Source organism: Geotrypetes seraphini, chromosome 1 (genome assembly GCF_902459505.1).
Source record: "Geotrypetes seraphini chromosome 1, aGeoSer1.1, whole genome shotgun sequence".
NCBI lineage: Eukaryota > Metazoa > Chordata > Amphibia > Gymnophiona > Dermophiidae > Geotrypetes > Geotrypetes seraphini.
The window spans coordinates 254,330,350-254,355,442 of NC_047084.1; the positions used below are offsets into that span (position 1 = coordinate 254,330,350).

General features: G+C 43.0%; 1 protein-coding gene across 2 annotated transcripts in view; it reads left to right on the top strand.

Moving 5' to 3' along the window:
* The window catches only part of EVC (EvC ciliary complex subunit 1), a 140,868-nt gene that overhangs the window by 79,497 nt on the left and 36,278 nt on the right, over positions 1-25,093 (top strand). For both annotated transcript variants that reach the window (XM_033949478.1, XM_033949488.1), the window contains exons 14-16: positions 5,522-5,631; positions 9,342-9,552; positions 19,899-20,108. In XM_033949478.1, the coding sequence (XP_033805369.1) occupies positions 5,522-5,631; positions 9,342-9,552; positions 19,899-20,108 (531 nt within the window). The remainder of the gene's footprint in view (positions 1-5,521; positions 5,632-9,341; positions 9,553-19,898; positions 20,109-25,093) is intronic.

The following is a 25,093-nucleotide window of genomic DNA, read 5'->3' on the forward strand; positions in this document are numbered from 1 at the left end:
AGAGCAGAGTCGCTGGGGTTTCGGGGGCGGAGCAGGGCTCCCACGCGGCCCGAGATCGCCGGTTCAGCAAAGGCAGCTCCCGGTGGCAGAGGAGCTGCTTTTAAGAGGAGAGCAGAGTCGCTGGGGTTTCGAGGGCGAAGCAGGGCTCCCACGCGGCCCGAGATCGCCGGTTCAGCAAAGGCAGCTCCCGGTGGCAGAGGAGCTGCTTTTAAGAGGAGAGCAGAGTCGCTGGGGTTTCGGGGGCGGAGCAGGGCTCCCACGCGGCCCGAGATCGCCGGTTCAGCAAAGGCAGCTCCCGGTGGCAGAGGAGCTGCTTTTAAGAGGAGAGCTTACAGGAATGGGACAGGGAGAGAACTCATGTGGACGGGACAGGGATATTGAGATCCTGCGGGCAGTGACATAGTAAGGGTGAGTGGTGCCCTCCCCGCCGCCCTTTCCCTCCCCAGTTGTACCCACACCCTTTCCCCGTTCCTTCTTAACTTCTCCAGTGTGAGCAGCATGCCCACATCAGTGTTGGCTCGCCCTTTGACTTCACATCCTAGGCACAGGTTCTGAAAGTGATGTCACAGAGAGTGCTGATGCCATTACAGGCAGCAACCCTGCACTGGGGAAGTAAAAAATGGACGGGGGAAGGCAGGTGGCATGCGAGGGAAGGAGAGGCGTGGGAAGGGGACAGAGAGGAGGAGGGGAGCCACGGCCATAGCAAAACGGCGCCCAGGACAGATTGCCTCCTCCTCATCACTATACCACTGCCTGTGGGGACAGAGATAAATTTGTGCCCTTGTCATTCTCTAAGGACCTTAGAATCTAAAATTGGTGCTTCCATATAGGATTTTCCTTTTAAGACATTACTATAAAGCACACTATTTGTAACATGCACAAAAAGCCCATAATGTGCACATTAAACTTTCATCTGATAGGCCCCTTAGTAGCTATTCTGTGTAATTCACCATTTCATTTTAAGTACTTTAGTCAGGTTTCCACTCAAGCAAATATCCTAAAATAGATTGTTTACAAAAGCATTTCAAAGACCTTAATGAAAATAAGCTTGCCATAATTGCCTAGTGACTGACAACAGACTATAAAGCTCTGATTCTTATCTGTACACTGCATTTGTTACAGGAGGATTTTGTTTTTGCTTAATTGCAATGCATGTTCTATATGCATTACACACCATGAAGTTTATCTGATTTATAAATTGCGTACAAAAAAAAATGCAAAAGTAGCATTTTTAATTTTTGAAATACTTTGATGGATAACTTCCTCATGGGCAACTTAAATACCTACTTGCTCTCTTATCACAATATAGCCTAGTCATATTCACTAGTATGTATGTGTTGGGGGAGGGTCCTTGGGAGGTATCTTGGCTGTGTAAACAGGATTACTGGGCAGACTGGATTGTTCAGATGGTTGTTTTTTTGCCATTGTTTATTATATTGAAATTGATGGATACTATCTTCTCCTTTTATGGACAGCCCTCTCTCACCTTAGACCTGTCCTCTTTAAGGGTTCCCAAATTATTTTTAACACAAGAACATAAGAATTGTCATACTACTAGGATAGACTGAAGGTTCATCAAGCCCAGTATCCTGTTTCCAACAGTGGCCAACCCAGGTCCCAAGTATCTAGCTAGATCCCAAGTAGTAAAACAGTAAAACAGATTTTATGCTGCTTATCCTAGGAATAAGCAGTGGATTTTCCCAAGCCATCTCAATAATGGCCGATGGATTTCTCTTTTAGGAAATTGTCCAAGCCTTTTTTAAACCCTGCTAAGCTAACTGATTTCAACACATTCTCTGGCAACAAATTCCAGAGCTGAATTACACATTGTGTGAAGAAATATTCTTGTAGCACTACTGGACATACACAATTCCATACAGTGGTAATAATTATTTAAATAAGGTATGTCCTTTTCCCCAAAAAATCTTTATAAGTGTCAGATACAGTGAGAGATAAAGTAAATTGTCCAAGGTTATAAAGAATATAATTGGTAGCAGCAAAATTTGAACCCTGGCCTGCTCCTGCTCTTCATCAAGTACAGCACGGTATTCTTTGGACATAGGCAATGCTTGTTTTTCCTTAATAGAATATGATTCTGAGCATTGCACAACAGTCTTGGCTGATATTTGTGGTTCCAGCAGGTTCTTTCATTGATCAGTTTCCAAGAAACTGCTACTGCTAAAGGAAGAGATGAGTTCCTGTCCTGATAGTCGAGAGTCTCCTTTCTGCAATATTACATGTCTCACAAGAATCAAAGCATGAATCTATCCTGAGGCACCAATGTTCTTCTTTTCCTGCTGTTAGCTTCTATGCTAGGTAGGGAATTTGATAGAATGTCTAGAGAAGGATGCAAAATGGGAGTGCCTTAAGAAAGATTAGCAACTAAGGAAGGGGGGGGGTATAAAAACCAGCTCTTGTGTCAGTAAGTGCTGAATGTGTCCGTTTGAGCAAATATCTTGGGGCATTGATTGATGGAGCATTGACTTTCTCAGTTCATGTGGACAGTCTAGTCTGGCATGGTTATGTGACTTTGCAAAGGCTACATGATCTGTGGGGTTGATTGATTATATGTCATTTTTTACTTGTTCATGATCCAATTGGATTTTGCAAATTTTGTGTTAGTAGAGCTTATGAGAGCAGATGTTCGTAAATTGCAGACCTTGCAAAATATGGCAATCCAAATGTTTAGCAGAGTGGGTCAATACGGGCATGCTAGGGCTTATTTTCGGGGAAACACGGAATATATTCCTTTCCTAATAATTCCTAACATTCTTTTTGCTTTCTTTGCTGCCGCTACACACTGAGCTGAGGGTTTCAACATACAGTGGTGCCTCACACAACGAACTTAATTGGTTCCAGGAGCAAGTTTGTTATGCGAAAAGTTCGTTATGTGAAACGCGTTTTCCCATAACAATACATGTTAAAAAAAATAATTCGTTCTGTAGCATAAAATATGCTAAGATGACATAAAAAAAGATAAATTTTTTGTTATTATTTTTATTTAGATACATCTAAAAACATACCGTATTTGCCGGCGTATAAGACGACTTTTCAGTACCTTAAAATCCTCCCCAAAGTCGGGGGTCGTCTTATACGCCGGGTACTGTTTACATGCCCTTACTTTACATGCCCTAACATCTCCTTCTTTACCTCCTTACGGTGCTTACGGTAAGTCCTCCTGGCCCTGGCGACCCCCCCCCCCCTAGTTGTTCGGGCCAGGAGGGAGCCTAAATCCTCCTGGCCACGGCGACCCCCTGACCCCACCCCGCACTACATTACGGGCAGGAGGGATCCCAGGCCCTCCTGCCCTCGACGCAAACCCCCCTCCCCCCAACGACCGCCCCCCCCAAGAACCTCCGACCGCCCCCCCAGCCGACCCGCGACCCCCCTGGCAGACCCCCACGACACCCCCACCCCCCTTCCCCGTACCTTTCTGTAGTTGGCCGGACAGACGGGAGCCAAACCCGCCTGTCCGGCAGGCAGCCAACGACGGAATGAGGCCGGATTGGCCCATCCGTCCCAAAGCTCCGCCTACTGGTGGGGCCTAAGGCGCCTGGGCCAATCAGAATAGGCCCGGGAGCCTTAGGTCCCTCCTGGGGGCAGGGCCTGAGGCACATGGTCGGGTTGGGCCCATGTGCCTCAGGCCCCGCCCCCAGGAGGGACCTAAGGCTCCCGGGCCTATTCTGATTGGCCCAGGCGCCTTAGGCCCCACCAGTAGGCGGAGCTTTGGGACGGATGGGCCAATCCGGCCTCATTCCGTCGTTGGCTGCCTGCCGGACAGGCGGGTTTGGCTCCCGTCTGTCCGGCCAACTACAGAAAGGTACGGGGAAGGGGGGTGGGGGTCGGCCAGGGGGGTCGCGGGTCGGCTGGGGGGGCGGTCGGAGGTTCTTGGGGGGGGCGGTCGTTGGGGGGAGGGGGGTTTGCGTCGAGGGCAGGAGGGCCTGGGATCCCTCCTGCCCGTAATGTAGTGCAGGGTGGGGTTAGGGGGTCGCCGTGGCCAGGAGGACTTGGACTCCCTCCTGGCCCGATATTGTGTGGGGAGTTGGGGAATCGGCGGGGCAAGAGGGCTTGGGCTCCTTTTTGCCCCGATCGTGTCGGGGAGTCGGGGGGGCAAGAGGGAGCCAGGCGGAGAGAGGGCAGTTAAGCGCAGTGCCTGCGCGGAAGGATGCAGCTCGGGCGACTTCGTTGTGTGAAACGAAGTTCGTTGTACGGATCAAGACATAAAGTTCGTTGTGCGCAGCGTTCGCTGTGCGAGGCGTCCGTTATGCGAGGCACCACTGTATCATCAACAATGACCTAGATCTTTTTCCTGGACAATAACTCCTAATGTGGTTCTTCTTTCCCACATGCATCTCTTTTTTTGTTTTCTTTAGCGTGATATTTTAGATTTTTTTTATTTTTTCTAAGGGCTCCTTTTACAAAGATGCGCTAGGGCCTTAACGCGCACAATAGCGAGTGTTAAATTCCTGAGCGCGCTAGCCACTACTGCCTCGGCAGTAGATTTTCGGCTACCGCACACTATACATAGAAACATAGAAATAGACGGCCCATCCAGTCTGCCCACCCTAATGTCCCTCCCCTACCTTTGCCCTGTGAATAGATCCCATGTGCCGATCCCATTTGGCCTTAAAATCAGGCACGCTGCTGGCCTCAATCACCTGTAGTGGAAGACTATTCCAGCGATCAAACCACCCTTTCAGTGAAAAAGAATTTCCTGGTGTCACCTCGTAGTTTCCCGCCCCTGATTTTCTACGGATGCCCTCTTGTTGTCGTGGGACCCTTGAAAAAGAAGATATCTTCCTCCGCTTCGATGCGGCCCGTAAGATACTTGAACGTCTCGATCATGTCCCCCCTCTGTCTGCGCTCCTCGAGCGAGTATAGCTGTAATTTGTCAAGCCATTCTTCGTATGGAAGATCCTTGAGTCCCGAGACCATCCATTTTGTGCATGCGTTAAAAACCCTAGCTCACCTTCGTAAAAGGAGCCCTAAGTTACATTGTGTTTGGTCATTTTATGTCATCTTGTCTCTGACTTTATTTTATTTGTTGTCACTTGCCTGCAGCATGATTTTGGGCAGGCATCACAGAAACCTGAATGAGAACCATATTGAGGTGGGCATGGTAGTCGTTTTTCTAGAAAACAACAAATACTTTGCCATACCATATTAATATTAAAATGTATAATTTGCAAACTTACGAAATAGTTATCAGGAGATAGGTAATAGTATTCATAGATGTAGCAAAATTAAATATTTAAGAAAGGGGTGCCATGTCTAGCAGGGCTCACTAAATACAAATCTTTAACAAATGATAAAACTTAGGACTCCTTTTACTAAGCTGCGCTAGCGGTTTTAGCACGCGCTGCATTGCCCTGCGCACTAGACGATAACGCCACCATTGAGCTGGTGTTAGTTTTGGGCACGGGGTTAGCGGGCTAAAAACGCTTGCACACCTTAGTAAAAGGAGCCCTTAGCTTTATACAGATACAGTGAACTTTTCATGTGTTTTGTTTCCATTCTATAGTTCTGGGCTACAGATTATGCACTCTCTGCTGTTCTACAAAACCACCTGTGTGAGAAATATGAGAAGATTATCCAAGGAGTATTAATCCAATTAAGCGGTCTAAGTGAGGAGTATGTATAACTGCCTTAGAAAACTTGCAAGTTACAGAGGCTTGACCTGTGGAATCTGCACTTAAGACTATGTTCAAACTTTTGGCCATATTTTGGAGAGGCATTCAAGGATGTGGGGCCTGTAGAGTAATCATTTATGTACATATACCTAGATTTCTAAAAGTATAAATATAAATTTTCATGGTAAAAGTAGCACTAGCAAAGAACATGTGCTATGTATGAATTCAAGCTGTGATATTTTTGACTGTAAAAGGTAAATATTTTTATTATACTAGAAGAACTATTATATTGTATTGTATATTCTTCATATCTATAGAGTGGTAAATATTCAGCTTCCCATGTTGAGCTTTTTGCTGACCAGTACTGACATTATTCTTGGATATTCAATGTCTGACTATATCGGGCTACAGCATTAAATATCTGATTTATGTGGAACCCCGTTAAAGCATAGCCAGTTAAGTTGAGAACTTAAGCGGAATGGGTTACCACATAAAGGCCAACTTTTACTAAACAGTGGTAGAGGTTTCTACTAGTACTGCCCGATTCACGATTCAAATCAATTCACCGATTCGAATCAGGTGAATCGATTCAATTTTTTAAAAAAATCGGCTTCCTGATTCAATGACCAACCTTTCCCCCGTGCCTTCCTAAAGCAGGGACTAAAGCACTGCCTCTTGCTGGCCGTCCGCTGCCGCTGCTGCTTGAGGGGGGAGGGTCAGTCAGAAAGGCCTCCCCCAGCTTCCCCGCTCTTACCTTTCGGCTAATACGGCAGCCTGCAGGATCGCTAGTGATATAGCGATCCCTGAAGCTGCCCATCGTCCTCAGCAGCACGTTCTCTCTGCTACGGTCCTGCCCCTGACGTCAGAGCGTTCGTGGCGGGGAGCAGGCCGAAGAGTGTCTTCATGGCAGGGGGACAGGCCTTTGCGGGGGGAGCAGTTCTTCACGGCGGTGAGCAGGCCGAAGAGTGCCTTCATGGCAGAGGGGCAGGCCTTTGCGGGGAGAGCAGGTCTTCGCAGCGGGGAGCAGGCCTTCACGGCAGAGGGAGGAAGAGGAAGAGTTCCTTCGCGGTGGGGAGGCAGGCCTGTGCAGAGGGAGGAGGAGGAAGGAGTAAGATAGGGAAGGGGAGATGCTAGACCTGGGGTGAAGTGAAGGGAAGAGTGAGACCAAACCAAAAATAGGGGGAGGAAAGCAAAGGAGAGGTGCTGGACTAAAGGAGAGAGGAAGAAGAAATGCAAGACCACAAGAGGGACAGATACTGCTCCAGAGTAGGTGGGCAGGGTGCAGGATGGCAGGAGAGATAGTAGGAGAAAGCCTGTACCTGTACCTGGGGAAGGGGATACAGGAAGTAAGGAAGAGAGAAAGAAGAAGCTGGATATGGGGAGAGATAAGATGCTGGGTATGGAGGGAACATAGGAACAGGGACACAAGGGAGACACTACTGGAGAGGAGAATAGGGACAGGGACACAGAAGAGAGATGCTGGATGAAAGGGTAGTTGATAAAAGGAGAGATGGTGGATGGTGGAGTCCATTGCTGCAGCTGCGGGGGGATGGAGATGAAAAAAAGGAAAGATGCCACACCTCCGGAAAGGGAAACAGAAGGGGAGGACAGAGATGGAATTTGAAAAATGACCAGACAACAAAAGGTAGGAAAAATAATTTTATTTTCTGTTTTGTGATTACAATATGTCAAATTTGAAATGTGTATCCTGCTAACGTAAGCTAGGATTTAACAGAGAGAGGAAAAGTATTTTTTGTTTGTTTATTTTGTTTACAGCACAGTGTGGGTAGGAGAGGGCAAAGGGGGTGAAGAGGCTATAAAATAAACCCACCAGGATGTTTGGAAAATTGAATCGAAAAATCGATTCAAGAGGCTGAATCGAATCAAATTTTTTTTTCCTACCATGGCCCAGGCTGCTAAATGCTCCAACGCTCATAGGAATTCTACTGCAGCTTAGTAAAAAAGAGGGGGGAGGGAGGAGATAGGACTGTCTTTTATGCAGTCCCATTTATAAGGTTATCCTGTTCAGTTATGTGCTGAATATCAGCACTTGGCTGGCCAACTGCTGATTCTTCCTCCAGAATGCCCCCAAATTAACTGGCTTTCACTTAGGTACTAAGGCCCTGAGGACCCGATTCTAGTAATGACATCCTGAAGTTAGGTGGCAGTACCGCAGTCTAACTAACCAATTGGGATGCATGGATTTTTTTGGTTGTTTTTCTTTTTTTTTAATCGATGCGGCGAATGACAACTACATTGAAGGCACCATTCATGCACCTACCGAAGTGCCTAGGCACACCTAAGGATGCCTGAGGTCGGCATGGGCATGGTTTACACCAGAACTGTCCTTAGTCGTTCTGAGGTGACCCTAAGCACTTTCTTAGGCACAAGACAAGTGCCTTAAATGTAGGCTTGTAAAATGCTGGTCTACAATTAAGGCGCCTGTTTTAGAAACAGCAGCAATTCTATAAACGGTGCTGATGCGTGATTGACATACAATCTGTAGTAGACCAGCACCGTTTATAGAATCCGGGCCTGGTTCTATAAAATGATGCATAAAATTAGGCACCTAAATTGGTGCACCTAGCTAATCTAGGCATCTAACTTAATTTTGTTAATTAGCGCTGATAGTTGAAAGTGCCATTAAAAACCGATTAAAAAAATGCTGGTAGGCGCCTACCACTTCAAGGTTGGCATCTACATCAAGATACCTATTGGCAAGTAGGTATGGTCAGGGGTGGATTTGGGGCGTAGTTTGGGCATGGATTCACTTAGGCGCACTCATTTAGGCCAAGAAAACGGTGACGTGTCAAAACCGCGCGGGACATGGCCGTGCCGAAAAATAGTGCGCAGAAAATCCCGCACTGGACTTCTGTGCGCTGCCTAAAAACTGTTACTGTTAGCGCTGAGAGGGTGTGTGTGTGTGTGGGAACCCCCCCCCACTAAACTGACAACTGTTCGCGCTCACATTAGCGGGGACCCCCCCCCCCACTACACTGAAAACTGTCGATTACCCGAAAACCGAAGGAAAATGGTTACATCCCCCTAACGTGAGCGCAAACACTTCTCTGTTTACTGGGGGTTCTCCCCCCTGACTCCCACTCACAGCAGTAACAAGAACAGTTTTTAGCCAGTGCGCAGAAGTCCTGTGCGGGATTGTCAGCACGGCCATTGTCGGCGCGTCAATGTTCCGCATGGTTTCGTTACGGAATCCAAGTAAACTCTGGCTTAAATGGCAGTGCGCCTAAGGTTTTAACGGCTACTAGCACGTAAGAACATTTAGGTGCCGATAGGTGTGATTTAACAAACGGCGCCTAGCAGCTGATTGACAAACATGCTGAATAACGCATTGGAGTTAGACGCTGTTTACAGAATCAGGGCCTAACTGCTCATTTTCCATGGCAATAACCGCTGTATTAGTGAATAGCCCCAAACAAGTGATTTAACCAGTCAGCGGCTATTTCTGACCAGTTAAATCGACAAGAGAAATGATACCTTTATACAAGTAGAAAAGACTTGATAGCTGCTTTGATTATAATAGCTATACTATGCTCCAAAAGTGCCCCAGCCTTCTTCATTTAAGTTGCTGGACAGAGGTTTTCAAAACCATTAATCATTCCTGCCGTTGGCTTACCCTTGAATGGAAAGGAACTGAGCTATTCAAGGAAGAAATGGAAATGAAACGCACTGGGTTCTTTTTTCCCCCCACAGGTCAACTAAATATGTGCTGCAAAACCACCAGCTTTTAATGCAGTCTGTACTCAGAACTCTGGCTCAGCGGAATTTTGCTATGGCTACCCTGACACAAATGAAGATGTCCAGGAAGAAGAGTGTGCTGCAGGAGCTGAGGGAACAGTACATCCTTGAAAAGAGCGCCTCACATTGCCAGGATGCACAGCAGTGGCAACTGCAGCAGGAAATGGTACGCTAGGGTTATTTTCCCCTCAGTTACACTAAGGGCCTCTTTTATGAAGCCGTTTAGCGCGGACCGCTGCGGTAACAGCCCCGAAGCCCATAGAGATTTAAAGGGCTTCGGGGCTGTTGCTGCGCGGCTTTGTAAGTCATTTCTTAAGCCATTGTTTATTTCATTTATTCATTCATTCAGTTTTCTATACCGTTCTCCCAAGGGAGCTCAGAATGGTTTACATGAATTTATTTAGGTCCTCAAGCATTTTTGTCTGTCCTGGTAGGCTCACTATCTAGTGTACCTGGGGCAGGGGGGTATTAAGTGACTACCCCAGGGTCATTGATTAAGTTGCATGTGCAAATTGAGGTTATTATACCATGATTCACGGGTCACAATGCAACTTAAATATCACTGCAGTATATTTGGTCAAGCTGCATTAGGGCCCTTTAAGTTGTGTTTAAGGGCAAAAAATATTATATGAATCCCTAATACAGCTTGATAGCTTTCCCCTTTAACCTCCAAGCTTCAAATTTATATATGACATTATACAGAAGAGATGTATTTTGGGTGGTATCCCTATCTTCTGTGGAGCAAGTTCAGGGTTTTTTTTTCACTACATAATATGGTGGAGAATATACAAAGATTCTATCCAATCTATTCCTATAGTTTAAACATTTTATTGAACAAACAAAAGAAAATACATTCAGATAATATATAAAGATATTCCTTACAAATGAAATCATGTGTATTCCTAATTCAGGTAAAGAGTGCATACATTCGTCTCCATGGCCCTCACTTTGAAATATAATTGATTAAATAGCACTTGGCATGCTGATCAAAGACTAATTAGTATTATTCTGAACATGATTGAACAAAAAAATAAAACATACCTTCCAAAAGCTTCTAAATGGCTTCCAGATTAACATTCATAATTCTGTTAAACATATCCAAGAACTATGCAAACTAACCCCCCCTTTTATAAAGCTGCGTTAGGCTTTTTTATTGCCAGCTGCGGCAGTATTAGTTTTAATTCTATGAGTGTTGGGGCTAATACTGCCGCGGCAGGGCAAAAAAAAACCAAAAAAACAACCTAACGCAGCTTTGTAAAAGGAGGGGGTAAAATTTTTGGGCCCTGCATTCAAAGGATTTCTGCTCTTAATTTTGAGAGCTGGGGTTTTTTTTGTTGTGGGGTTTTTTTTTGTAAGATTAAGAGTATACATACAAGAGAAATCTTGATTTTGGAAAAACATCCACACAACAAAAAGCAAATCACAATGGATATGATAAAAAAAAAAAAGCCCTACCAGTTTGTAAATAATCCAAGACTTCCAACTGAGAAGGAGCCAAGAAAATAGGAGAACAGACAGACAGGCAGACTTGAAGACTATATGAAGATGAACTCAGTACAAATAGATATGAGAGAAGGGATTCCTGCAGGTAGGTGCTGGAAAGAATTTTCTATGGTTACCTTAGCTGAGGTCACTAGCTTATTAAAAAGACTATCTAAAAAGTGTTGTCACCTTGATATCTGTCATACTAACTTACTGGACCAAGCCTGTCAAAAGTCTCTATCTAAGACATTATCAACTATCTCACTGACACCCATTCCCAAAGCTGCAGGTTCTACTTCCATATCTATATTATTGCAACTCTTTATATTGCAACATTACAAAGAAAGGACTTCAGAGGTTGCAGCTACTCCAGAACACAGTGGCTAGACTGATTTTCCGTAAGGCCCGATTTAAGAGGGCCAGTCCGCTGCTGATAGAACTAAACTGGCTGCCAATCAAATATAGAATTCAATTAAAATTGCATGTATGCTTCACAGGGCTATATATGGAGAAAGCTCGACTGGGCTAACTTCAGCCATCCAAGTTTCACACTCCTATAACTCAAGAATGACTCAACGCTATAAATTACCTCTTCCCACTCCATGTCAAGTTTGGAGGAAATCACTCTTGGAGTCAAGTTTGAAGGCCCCAAAATTTGGAACTGCCTCCTGACCTGCTTACGTCAAATCTCCTATTTTCAATTTAGGAAGATGCTAAAAATGCATCTGTTTTCATTATAGTCTTGCTATAATTCATAATTTCTATGTTGCTAACTTTATTAATCTTACGTAAACTACAATGATTCCCAGTTGACTTTGCAAGGTATAAGAAACAATATGGTATGGTATATATATAAAACTAAAGCACAGTCACAACCTGTTGTCAATTTTAACTGAGCGTCATAACTGTGCAGTCTCTAAACTTGGCTAAACATCCCCAATGTAATGTACAAATTATCACACAAAAAAAGAATTTTTACTGAAGCAAGTTTTGAGTACGTCTGTTTTCAAAGAACTGCTTCAACTGCTTTGTTCGTGCCTATTTTAAAGAATTATCAATACATCTTCATTAAATGTAATAAATCCATTAAAAGCCTAGATGTAAATTACTTTAATATGTCCACAGAGCCTTTGTGGTCTACTGTAAGTACATCATGAAAGAGCAAAATGCCTATTACCCTTAAAAGACAGCTGAAGAAAAATCATATGTTACCACTGAAGATTCCAGTAATTTAGATACGAGTTAAATGAGCATATGTCATGAATTAAGACATCTAGTTAGTATGCATTAAATTAAACAATTCCTGAGATATGAAGGGCCCTTGTCATGTAATACCTTAAGTCAAGCATTGAAAATTCTTATGGCGCTTCCCATTCCAAGTGACTTTGCTGGCTTTCTGTGGTTTGGGTTCAACCATGCCCTATACTAAATGTAAAGGGATTGTGAAGGTGCAGTTGCTGCCTTCCCATACTTTTTCCCTAGCCCAGCAAACATTGGACTCTATGCCATGAGATCTCTGCTGGAAAGAACCAGGGGTTTGGGCCCTGCTGTAAGTTCAGATGTACCTCCATGTCCGGCAGATTTCTAGGCTATGGTAGAGCTTTCTCCAAAGGTTGAAATCACTTGAATGGAGCCTGCAGGTGGTGATACCAGACTTGAGGAGTCAACTGCCAAGTATTTCATTGGAGGAACAGCTCAGAATTCTGGTAGTCCCGCAGTGGTAACCCTGGATATCATCTGGCAGGCTATCCAAGGACTGAATGAAATGGTACTAAAATCAACCCAGGAATCTTCATTACTTGTGAGTAAGGCAGACTTACTTTCTCACACCTTCAGCTCATTTAAAACAAACTAAAGGGGATATTAAAGTATTGAAAGGAATTGTGGCCACTATTATTAAAGATAATACCGTGATTCATCAGAAATTGAACAAGTTGAGAACTTTAATAGAAGGTTAATCTTCTAGTCTTGAATTTATTTAGTGAGTGTGGCCATCGGAGGTGCATTGGCAGGTCAAGGGTATTCCTAAAATTTGTACACAGTGTAATAGAATATCAAGGGTATGCACCCAAATTGGGCACTGAGGGGCAAATTCTGTAATGAACATCCATCTTTAATCATCCACAATGTGGACATCCAGTGACTTAGGAGTCCAAATAAAGTGGATAATAAGCCCAAATAATGGTTTTAACAAGCAATAATTGAAACTTAGATGTCCAAATGCTGGATGTGATTCTACAAATAGACGTCCACAATTTTGTGGATGTCCATTGGAAAAAACTACACCTAAAAGACAGGCGTGGTGTAGGCGTGGTATGAGAGTGGTTTGATTTATATGTTCATTTACAGAATCACATGCCGCTGAGTGTGCTAACGCATCTATCTAATGCCTAAAATGTAGGTGTTGCAAAACCAGGTCTACTTTTGGGCATTAGGTGGACATGAGTTAAGTAGATGTGACTTAGGCGTTTGCTTATAAGAGAATGGGGCTTTTATTTAGGGGGTATAGTGGACTCCAGGTTAATATTAAGGTCAAAATATGTTTAATAATTCATTACTTAAGTAAAGCACATGAAAAAAATATATACTATATATTGCATACTAAACCTATTTCGGGGGATAAAGAGGACTCCTCTTTGCTAATAATAGAAAAAGATGTTTAATAATGCATTACTCATGCAAATCTCTACAAGGGACCCAAAGCAATCTAAATTGCATCCTGAAAGACTACTAATTGAAGCATACTGTTCGGATGGGGGTTTACATCAAGGAATTGTTCTGTAGGTGGGAACGTCTGGAAGGAGTGGAAATGCGGTGGGCAAAACTGAAAGGAGCGATTGTAAGTGCGACAAACCTTTTTGTAAGGCAAGTAAGTAAAAGTAAGAGGAAAAGAAGGCCACTTTGGTTCTCAAAAGTAGTAGCTGAGAAGGTAAGGAATAAGAGGTTAGCTTTCATAAACTACAAAAGATCGCAGAAGAGGAAGACAGGCAAAAATATCTGGGAAAGTTAAGAGAAGCTGGTCGTGTAGTCAGGAAAGCAAAGTTGCAAATGGAAGAAAAAATAGCTGACACGGTACAAAAGGGACACAAGGCATTTTTTAGATATATTAGTGATAGGAAGAAGTGCAAAAGTGGCATTGTGAGACTCAAAGGTGAAGGGGAGGAATATGTAGAAGCTGATAAAAAAAGGACAAATTGCTTAACAAATATTTCTGTTCTGTGTTTACGGCTGAAGCGCCGGGAGCGGGACCACAAAAGACAAACGTGAATAGGGATTGAAGAGTAATAGACCCTGATCGATTTTCAGGGGGATGTGTTTGTGAGGAGCTAGCTAAAATGAAGGTAGACAAAACGATGGGGCCGGATGGTGTACATCTGAGGGTGCTGAAGGAACTTAGGGAAGTTTTGGTAGCTCCGCTGACTGACCTTTTCAATGAGTCTCTAAAGTCGGAAGTGGTACCGGAGGACTGGAGAAGGAAGGTTGTGGTCCCTCTCCACAAAACTGGAAGTAAGGAAGAAGTAGGGAATTACAGGCCAGTAAGTCTGACTTCTGTGGTAAGCAAATTAATGGAAACGCTTTTAAAACAGAGAATGGTCAAGTTTTTTAAACCTGTGGATTACAGGACTGGAGGCAACATGGATTCACTAGAGGTAGGTCTTGCAAGTGCACCTTGGACCCTTTCCCCTCCTACCTATTCGAGAATACCTCTACACAAGCCATCGCTTCCCTCACCAAACTTATAAACTCAGCCCTAACATCGGGCCTTTTCTCCTCCGACATGGGACATATTTCATTGACCCCTCTATTGAAAAAGGCCGACCTTGACCCCTCCATACCATCAAACTACTGCCCAATAGCAAATATCCCCCTCCTAACCAAGTTATTAGAATCCATCATATCCACTCAACTCTCAGCCTACCTTGAAAGATTCTCTATTCTCCTACCCCACCAATTCGGCTTCAGACCCAACTTCAGCACCGAATCCCTTCTGGCCTCACTAATCTCTAAGGTGCAACAACTCCATTCTCGAAAAAAATTTGCTGTTCTCCTACAATTCGACCTCTCTGCAGCTTTTGACGTCGTCCATCACGATATCCTAATCTTCCAACTCTCCGAAATAGGCATGAGCTCCACAGTCCTAGATTGGTTCTCGAAATTCCTACGCTTCCGCTCCTACACCGTTAACATAAACGGTAACTCATCCCCCCCTGGAAACCGAAATGTGGAGTCCCGCAAGGCTCACCCCTCTCTCCTATCCTTTTCAACATCTACATGTCCTCTCTGAAACTCCTTCATCTATCCCCCCTAGAAACTCTCTACACCTACGCCGATGACATCCTCATCCTCCTCGAGACCGACTCGAACCTCTCGAACCTCGCTGAGAACATATCCACATGTATAACGAATCTCCAATCCTGGGCCCAATCTGTACAAATGAAACTGAATGAGTCCAAAACGAAACTACTTTGGCTCGGCCCAACATTAGATCACTTACCCACCTCCATCCCATTACCCTCTGGCCCCACTCTTCAGCTTGAGTTTTCAAGCAAAGTCCTAGGCATCGTCATAGACTCCTCTCTCTCCTTCAATGATCACCTCAACTCCTTGATAAAAAAATGCTTCTTTTGCCTTCAAATGTTGAGGAAAGTGAGATCCTGCTTTCATCATTCTCACTTCACCGTCCTCGTTCAATCTACCATCCTCTCTAGACTGGACTACTGCAACTCCATCTATATAAGCCTAACTAAGAAAAATCTCCATAGACTTCAGCTAATTCAGAACGCCGCGGCTAAGCTTATTTTCGCAAAAGGCAAGTTCGATCACGTCTCCCCACTCCTCTCCAAGCTTCACTGGCTCCCAGTATACTCCAGAGTCCTCTTTAAATGTGCCTGCTTAGCCTTCAAGATCCTACATGGCGTCCTTCCTCCCGTTATCCCACTCTTTTGGAATTCCTCAAAACCACACTCCACCAGACCCTCCCAAAAACTGAAACTATCATTCCCCTCTATAAAAGGTATATCCCGCGCAGGAAAACTTGGAACATCTCTCCCCTTTAAAACCACAGAACTCTGGAACAACCTCTCATCCCCACTCAGAAACTCAAGCTCCTTCCAATCCTTCCGCAAACACTTGAAAACTTGGCTCTTTGAAAAAATCTAATCATCTCCCATTCTCCAGTATTCTGTCCCTCTCTATCCTCTTAATCCCTCTCCTTTATCCTTCATTGTAGTTCCTTTCCTCTTCATTCTATAAACCGTGCCGAGCTCTGCATTTGCGGAGATGGTGCGGTATACAAACCTAAGGTTTAGTTTAGTTTTAGTTTAGTTGTCAGACAAATCTGATCAATTTCTTTGACTGGGTGACCAGAGACTTGGATAGAGGATGTGCACTAAATGTAGTGTATTTAGATTTTAGCAAAGCCTTTGACAGACGTCTAATAAATAAACTGAGTGCCCTTGGGATGGGTCCCAAAGTGACGGGCTGGGTCAGGAACTGATGAGTGGAAGGCAACAGAGGGTAGTGATCAATGGAAATCACTCTGAGGAAAGGGATATTACCAGTGGTGTGCCTCAAGGTTCTGTTCTTGGGCCTGTTCTTTTTAACATTTTTATAAATGATATTGCTGAAGGGTTGTCGGGTAAGATTTGCCTCTTTGTGGATGATACCAAAATCTTCAATAGAGTAGACACGCCAGATGGTGTGAATAACATGAAGAAAGACCTGGCAAAGCTTAAAGAATGGTCTGAAATTTGGCAGCTAAAATTTACCCCCCTCTTTTACAAAGGCACATTAGCTGTTTTAGCGTGCGCTAAACGCTAATACGTCCATATACTTATAATGGGCGCGTTAGCATGCAAGTATATTTAGCGCACTCTAAAACACATAGAGCACCTTAGTAAAAGGACCCGTTAATGCTAAGAAATGCAAGGTCATGCATTTGCGCTCCAAAAAACAGAGGGAATGGTACAGTTTAGGGGGTGAAGAGCTTATGTGCACAACGGAAGAGCGGGACTTGCGTGTGATGGTATGTGATGATCTTAAGGTGGCCAAACAGGTTGAAAAGGTGACGGCAAAAGCTAGAAGGATGCTAGGTTGCATAGGGAGAGGTATGGCCAGTAGGAAAAAGGAGGTATTGATGCCTCTAGTGAGACCTCATTAAAATATTGTGTACAATTCTGGAGGACGCACCTTCAAAAAGATATAAAAAGGATGGAGTCGGTCCAGAGGAAGGCTACTAAAATGGTGTGTGGTCTTCATGATAAGGCGTATGGGAACAGACTTAAAGATCTCAATCTGTATACTTTGGAGGAAAGGTGGGAGGGAGGAAAGGTGGGAGAGGGGAGATATGATAGAGACACATGAACGACTACTTCGAAAAATTGCGAGCCATGGAATCGAGGGTGAAATACTCACATGGATTAAAAACTGGCTGGCGGGTAGGAAACAGAAAGTGGGGGTAAATGGACAATACTCGGACTGGAAAAGCGTCACTAGTGGAGTGCTGCAGGGTTCGGTGCTTGGACACGTGCTCTTCAACATATTTATAAACGACCTGGAAATTGGTACGATGAGTGAGGTGTTTAAATTTATGGACGATACAAAGTTATTCATAGTAGTGAAGATGCAGGATGATTGCAATGACCTGCAATGTGACATAAACATGCTCAAGAAATGGGCCACAACATAGCAAATGAGGTTTAACGTGGATAAGTGTAAGGTGATGCATGTCGATAACAAAAATCTTATACATGAGCACAGGATGTCCAGTGCAGTACTTGGAGAGACCCCCCAGGAAAGAGACTTGGGAGTACTAGTCGATAAGTCAATGAAGCCGTCTGTGCAATGCATGGCGGCAGCAAAAAGGGCGAATAGAATGCTAGGAATGATTAAGAAGGGGATCACGAACAGATCAGAGAAGGTTATCATGCCACTGTACCAGGCCATGGTACACCCTCACCTGGAATACTGCATCCAGCACTGGTCGCTGTACATGAAGAAGGACACAGTACTACTCAAAAGGGTCCAGAGAGGAGCGACTAAAATGGCTAAGGGGCTGGAGGAGTTGCCATACAGTGAGAGATTAGAGAAACTGGGCCTCTTCTCCCTTGAAAAGAAGAGACTGAGGGGACATGATCGAAACATTCAAGATAATGAAGGGAATAGACTTAGTAAATAAAGACGGGTTGTTCACCCTCTCCAAGGTAGAGAGAACGAGAGGGCACTCTCTAAAGTTAAAAGGGGATAGATTCCATACAAATGTAAGGAAGTTCTTCTTCACCCAGAGAGTGGTAGAAAACTGGAACGCTCTTCCGGAGGCTGTTATAGGGGAAAACACCTTCCAGGGATTCAAGACAAAGTTAGACAAGTTCCTGCTGAACCAGAATGTACGCAGGTAAGGTTAGTCTCAGTTAGGGCACTGGTCTTTGTCCTAAGGGCCGCTGCGTGAGCAGACTACTGGGCACTATGGACCACTGGTCTGACCCAGCAGCGACAATTCTTATGTTCTTATACCTATGTAATATAAATGTGCATGAGTCGAGTCTCTTTCATTTGAAAGGAAATTCTGCAATGAGAGGGCATAGGTTGAAGTTAAGAGGTGATAGGCTCCGGAGTAATCTGAGGAAATACTTTTTTATGGAAAGGATGGTAGTTGCGTTGAACAGTCTCCTGGAAGAGGTGGTGGAAACATAGACTGTGTCTGAATTCAAGAAGGCCTGGGATAGGCCCGTGGGATCTCTCGGAGAAAGAAAGAGATAATGGTTACTGTGGATGGGCAGACTAGATGGGCCATTTGGCCTTTATTTGCCATCATGTTTCTATGTTACCTACAGGTATAATCTGTTTTATCAGTTACTGCATGTATACTGTATAATCTCTTTGTAATGATGATATCTAATTTAATCCTTTATTTTATATACTGCATCATCCCTGCAAAAAGAGGGCTCAATGTGGTTTACATTAAGACTTTGCACAGTATATTACTTTATACATTTGTATGATTATACTGTTCTTTGTAAAGTGTATTATATCTTTAACCCACCTAAAATTCTGCTCCATGAGGATTCAGCAGGATATAATAAGACCACATATAATATAACATAAATATCAGCCTTGCAAAACTTCCATGTGCAAGAAACTTTTGCAAGGCTAATATGTTTGCACAGGAGAAGAGCTGCAAATGTGTGCTGGTGCCTTTGGTTTTCCTGAACTATGCGCACAAGAAGCTGTGCTTACCACTGAACCTTTGTAAGCATGAGTCTCGCAGGCATCCCCAATAAGTGCACAAGTTCTACATGAATAAAATTAGTTTTCTGCATTGCCCAGTTTTAATCTCACAGTAGAAGCTGTATATTCAACCATCCATGAGTGACTCTATCTTATGGTTTTGTGCGCTGACACCATAAGCTTTAAATTCACCCTATAAACAATCCGAGTCCAAAGTAAATTCTGAAGCACATGAGAGACAGTCTGTCTCTGATTCCACCACAAATAGCACAGGCTGTTCAATCTGAATTTATAGGTACTTTTCTTTCAGACATTTATGTAAAGAGCAGGGCAATAATGAGATCTGGAAAGTACACACAGAGTACTTTGGTGAAGCCTGCTTCATCATACATCTTTGCTTGAATAACCCAATATTTGCTATCTCTGTGCAAGAATTTAAGTGTAAATAGAAAATGTAAACTGTATACTGAATGAGTTTCCTTCCTCACTCTAAAAGTAAGATATGGATGTTATCAACAAAGACTACCATTAACAGGGGTTATTTTACTGTTAGCCTAGATTATTACTAACTAGGTCTCATTGCTTAAAATGGTACCTGTGATAAAATAACGCATCTTAATTGCAACCTATGTTGATAATTTGCCCCTAAATATATTTGTTTTTATAATGTATAACTTACCTTAATTCTATTAGCACTCAGTTGAAAAGCAGTCCTGAGTGAATCACTGATATTTAGTTAGTAGGCCTGTTTTATACTGTATATTAATAATGGAATGCTGCTTCTTCATTTTGATTGGCTAAAAGGAATCTCGGATTTCGGAAGGAGAGAGAAGGCAGGAGGAGGAAATGCAGCAGGCCCGCTCGGAATTCCAGCAGCAGCTCCTCATGGAACTCCAGGAAGCATTACAGCTCCTGCAGCAACGGATGGAGCGCGGTATTGGCCAGGCACTGGTGCAGCATGCACAGCAGGAGGCAGCAAGAGGAATGACTGAACAAGACAACAGGGACTTTAAGGTACTAAAAGAGTTTAGATAGTGGCAGGAGCTTCTAGAAGACGGGCCCGTTTATTTGTTAAAAAGAAGAGAAAATAATCCCAGCTATCTTTACCTTTAGGCAGGGTAGAGAACCGTGGATTTTCATGAATTTGGATTATATGCAGTTCACTGCACTAGTTTCATATTGCACAGTTACAAAGTATCAAAATATTTGGATAGTTTTGCTGGACTGAGTAAAATCAATTTATAAACTATGTTTTTTCATGCTAAGCCACTTTATATCAGAAAATGAGCAATGATTTGCACTTATAATAATGCCCAGGTATATGAGCATCTAAAAAGTAGGCACTAGGAACAACTAGCAGCTACTTTTAGGTGCTGTGCCTGTAAGCATTCCCGGGGACGGAGGATGCAGAAGCAGGAGGGTGGGATTGGCTTTGATTCACATTTTATTTATTTATTTGATTTTTTTAGCCCGTCCTCCCAAAAGAGCCTAGAATGGGTTACAATGAATATATTGGTGCATTAAAATTATAAGTAAGATAGGTACTTAGAAATTCCCTTACTGTCCCAAAGGCTCACAATCTAACTAAAGTACCAGGAAAAATGACAATTAGAAGAATAATAAATAAAGAAAATAGAGATAGAGGAGAAAAATAAGAAAATAAACATACTAATAAGATTACAATGATCTAAAGGAATTTGAAAGGTTAAAAAGAGGGGAGATAAGAATAGATGCAGAGGGAGAACCGTTGAAGCAATAGAATTCTGGGGAAATTTAAATGAAATTTGAATGATAAAATAAAACAAAATAAGTGGTAAAACAATAAGTGAGATTAAAAAATATATCATAAACTAAAAAGAAGTGAAAATAAAATCTAATTCATAAACGAGCTAAGTTGAAGTTTACATATTAAAATCTTCTGAAAATTCATTAAAAAAAAGTCCGTCTATGAACAGTTGTAACTTATTTATAAACACTTCTGTCAATTTAGTTTTCCATCATATGAAACAACTTTATACAAATTCAAGATGGAGTAATGATAGACAACCGAAACACACTTTAGGGTTTATCCCTAGTTGTGATTTCCATACCAACTTACGGTTCTGAGCTCCTCTAGTAAACTTATAAAGTGTTTCTATGATTATAGTGTTCTCTTTTTGTTTTTGTTGAGTTGTTCACCTAAAATAACGTCACCAGAATCACACCTATGGAGGCACTTTAAGACGCCTAACGCCACTGTAGGTGTGGCTAACTTCAGAAGTGGCATTAGGCATCACAAAGTGCCTCCGTAGGCATGATTCACATGAAAGGTAGGTGCCAGAGATGTAGGCCTTGAAAACCCTGCCTACATTTTTGGCACCTGTCTTCCCCAAAGGTGCGATTCTATAAACGGCGCTGTCAAGGGAGTGAGACGCTATTGGCAGCTGCTTTTGAGGTGGCCAACGACGACAGCGCCGTTTATAGAAACCAGACCTATATGCATATATGTTGCCTTTATAAAATCGGTGAAATATGTGCAGGGTGTTTATCTGAAATTATTTTTTTAAGTGAAAGTATAGGCATATTATCTCATTTTGTAGACTGGGCAAAGTCCACAAGTAAAACTTACCAGCAAACTTTACACTGGTGTGGACAGTTAGAAAACTGCTCCCACACCACGTACAAGTGGCATTTCTAAAATTCCTATAGTAAAAATATAACACTCATCCTGTTAAAAATTAACATTAATGTCACATTGTGTGTATGTTTTCCAAATGCCTTTCCTATAATGGCCTTAGACTGTCAGGGGAGATCTGGGAAATTACAGACTAGTAAGCCTCACTTCAGTGCCAGGCAAAATGACCCAGTAAGACTATTCTTATGTTCTTATCTATTTCTATCTTGTCTTCTTCAACTGTTCTCTGTCTAATTTCTGTACCTCGCTGCTCCCCATCTCTGATTGTCATCTGATAACCTTCACAATTATTCACTCTCTAATCTAATCTAATCTAAATCTTAGTTTTATATACTGGATCATCCATAACAATATAGGGCTTGACTTGGTTTACAATAAAAAATATGTTTACAATATGTTGATATTGTATGTTGATTTTAAGATAGATCAATAGGAATTACATTCCAAAAAACATCGTAGTTTTTAAAATTTTATGGAAAACCTGAAAAGAATGGTAAGATCATTCCATAGTGCAGGCAATAACTGGCCTCCCACTATGCCACCTCTCCACCCTACAATCTGTGCAAAATTCTGCTGCACAACTAATCTTCTGCAAGCCTCGCTACACTCATGTTACCCCTCTCCTTAAATCACTTTGGTGGCTCCCTATCTGCCTTCGCATATATTTCAAACTCCTATTACTAACGTACAAGTGTGTTCATTCTGCTGACCCTCAATATCTCTCCTCTCTTCTCTCTCCTTGTACACTTCCCAGAGAACTCTACTCCTCAGATCAGCTGCTTGTAGCTGTACCCTTCTCCTTCACTGCCAATTCTAGCTTCCCCGTATGTCTGGAATAAACTACCTGAGTTTGTCTACCACACCCCTTCCCTTACCTTGTTTAAAAGCAGACCAAAAACCCACCTTTTTGATATAGCCTTCAATCCATAACCCTACTCCCTACTCCCCACTGCCTACCACCCTTTCTAGAAGATTAACCATTTCCCCTAACAATATCCATGGCATCCTGTTTATCTGTCTTGTCTGTTTAGATTGTAAGCTCTTTCGAGCAGGGACTGTCTTCTTCATGACTCTGTACAGTGCTGCATATATCTGGTAATGCTATAGAAATAATTACAGTGATGCCTTGGAATCAGAACTTAAACTGTTCCAGAACCCCGTTCAAGTTTCAAAACGTTCAAGTTCCAAGTTTTTCCCATTGAAAATAATGGAAAATTGATTAATCCATTCCTGGGTCCCACAAACTCAAATTTTAACAGTAAATACACTGAAATTTAGGGGCAGAAATACACACATACAGGTCCGGATTCTGTATAGGACGCCCATCCCAGGCGTCCTATACAGAATCGGGCCTACACCCGCCCAAAGTTAACCCAATTCTGTAACCGACGTCCATGTTACAGACACCGGTTACAGAATCGGGTTTTAGATGCCCAAACCCCCTCCCCGGACCCCCCCCCCCCCATCGCTTTTCCCCCCCGAAGATTGCCAGCAGGAAGGTGCCTAACTCCTCCTGCCAGACCCCCCAATGCCCCCCCCCCCCCCCGAAGATCGCCGGCAGGAGGGTGCCTAACTCCTCCTGCTGGATCCCCCAACGGCCCCCCCCGAAGATCGCCGGCAGGAGGATGCCCAACTCCTGCCGGACCCCCCCAACGGCCCCCCTAAGATTGTCGGCAGGAGAGTACCCAGCTCCTCCTGCCAGACCATCCCAATGAAAGCCCCCACCCTAGAACCCCTCCTTGGGCTTACCTCCAATTTGGCTGGACGGCAACTCGCACTGTCCAGCTAGCAGGCCTACCTCTGTTCAAATGAGGCGGGCCCGCCCACCACTGCCCAACCCACAGGATCCTAGGGTCTGATTGGTCCAGGCGCCTAAAGCCCCTCCCGCTATAGGTCATCAATTGTTTTCTAAAATGGCCATAGGAATGGGTAGTAAACATCAATATTCGGAATTCGTTGTCATGAAGAGCTGCCTGAGATGCTAAAGTATGATTAAGAACTTTCTTACTCCTGCAACCCTGGACAGATGGAAAATTAAACAAAGAATGAGTTTTTCTACTATGTCTGTATGATGCTAAAGAAAATCTATTGACTAAGTAAGAAGGAGCTGTACCTTGTAACAGAAACAGCCTAGTTTAAACAATACCCAGGCCTCCATTGGCAGCCAATGCAATTCGCAATAAAAGGGTGTAACATGATCAAATTTCTTCAGGCCATAAATCATTCTGACCACTGTATTCTGTATTATTGTAAGTCTTGCTAATTCTTTCTTGGTCACTGTCAGATAGATAATATTACAATAATTGAGAAGACTCAGTAGTAACAATTGAACCAGTAATCTAAAAGCAGTAAATTCAAAATAAGATCTAATTGTTCGCAATTTCCATAATGTGAAGTGGCACTTATGCACTACAGCATCTATCTGAGCATGCATTGTAAGATGCTGGTCTAAAATAACTCCCAAAATTTTAATTGTTGGATGAATTATATACTGAGTTGAATTTATACTAATAGAAGGTTCAGAAGAAATATTACTAGCAGTCGCCACGAAAAATTTTGTTTTGCCAGAGTTTAGTTTGGGTTTAAATTTTTGCATCCAGCAATCCATCTGTTTCATTACAATTTCAACTTTAGTAGTAATCTGGGATAGGGCTGAAGTAAAAGGTATGACAATAGTAATGTCGTCAGCGTAACTAAACAGTTCTACATCCAGGTTGCTCAAACATGAGCCCAATGATGAAAAATAAACATTGAATAGTGTAGGTGAAAGTGGAGAACCCTGAGGAACACCACATGGGTTATTCCAGATTGAAGAGAGGTGGGTCCTAAACCTAACTTTGTACAATCTGGACTCCAGAAAACCTTTGAACTAGGAGTAAACATTTCCGTGAAGGTCCAGAGTATCCAAACAAATTAATAAAGTAGGATGATCTACTAAATCAAAGGCGCTACTAAGATCGAATTGAAGCACTAGTGCGCTTTTGCCTTTACTTAGAAGGTTTATTAAATAATCCAATAATGCAGCTATCACCGTTTCGGTGCTAAAGTAGGATCTAAATCCTGATTGTGAATCATGGAGTAGAGAGTATTGCTCAAGATGTTTAGTCAATTGGATATGAACCAGACCTTCCATGATTTTAACAAAAAAGGGAATAGATGCTATTGGTCTGTAATTGGTAAGCAGAGAAATAGATTCCTTAATATTTTTAATTATCGGGGTAATTATTATATTACCAGCATCTGAAGGAAATTTTCCTATATCCAGGGAGTCAGTAATCCATTCAAATAATTTCAATTTAAAATTTGAGGGAGCAACAACCATCAA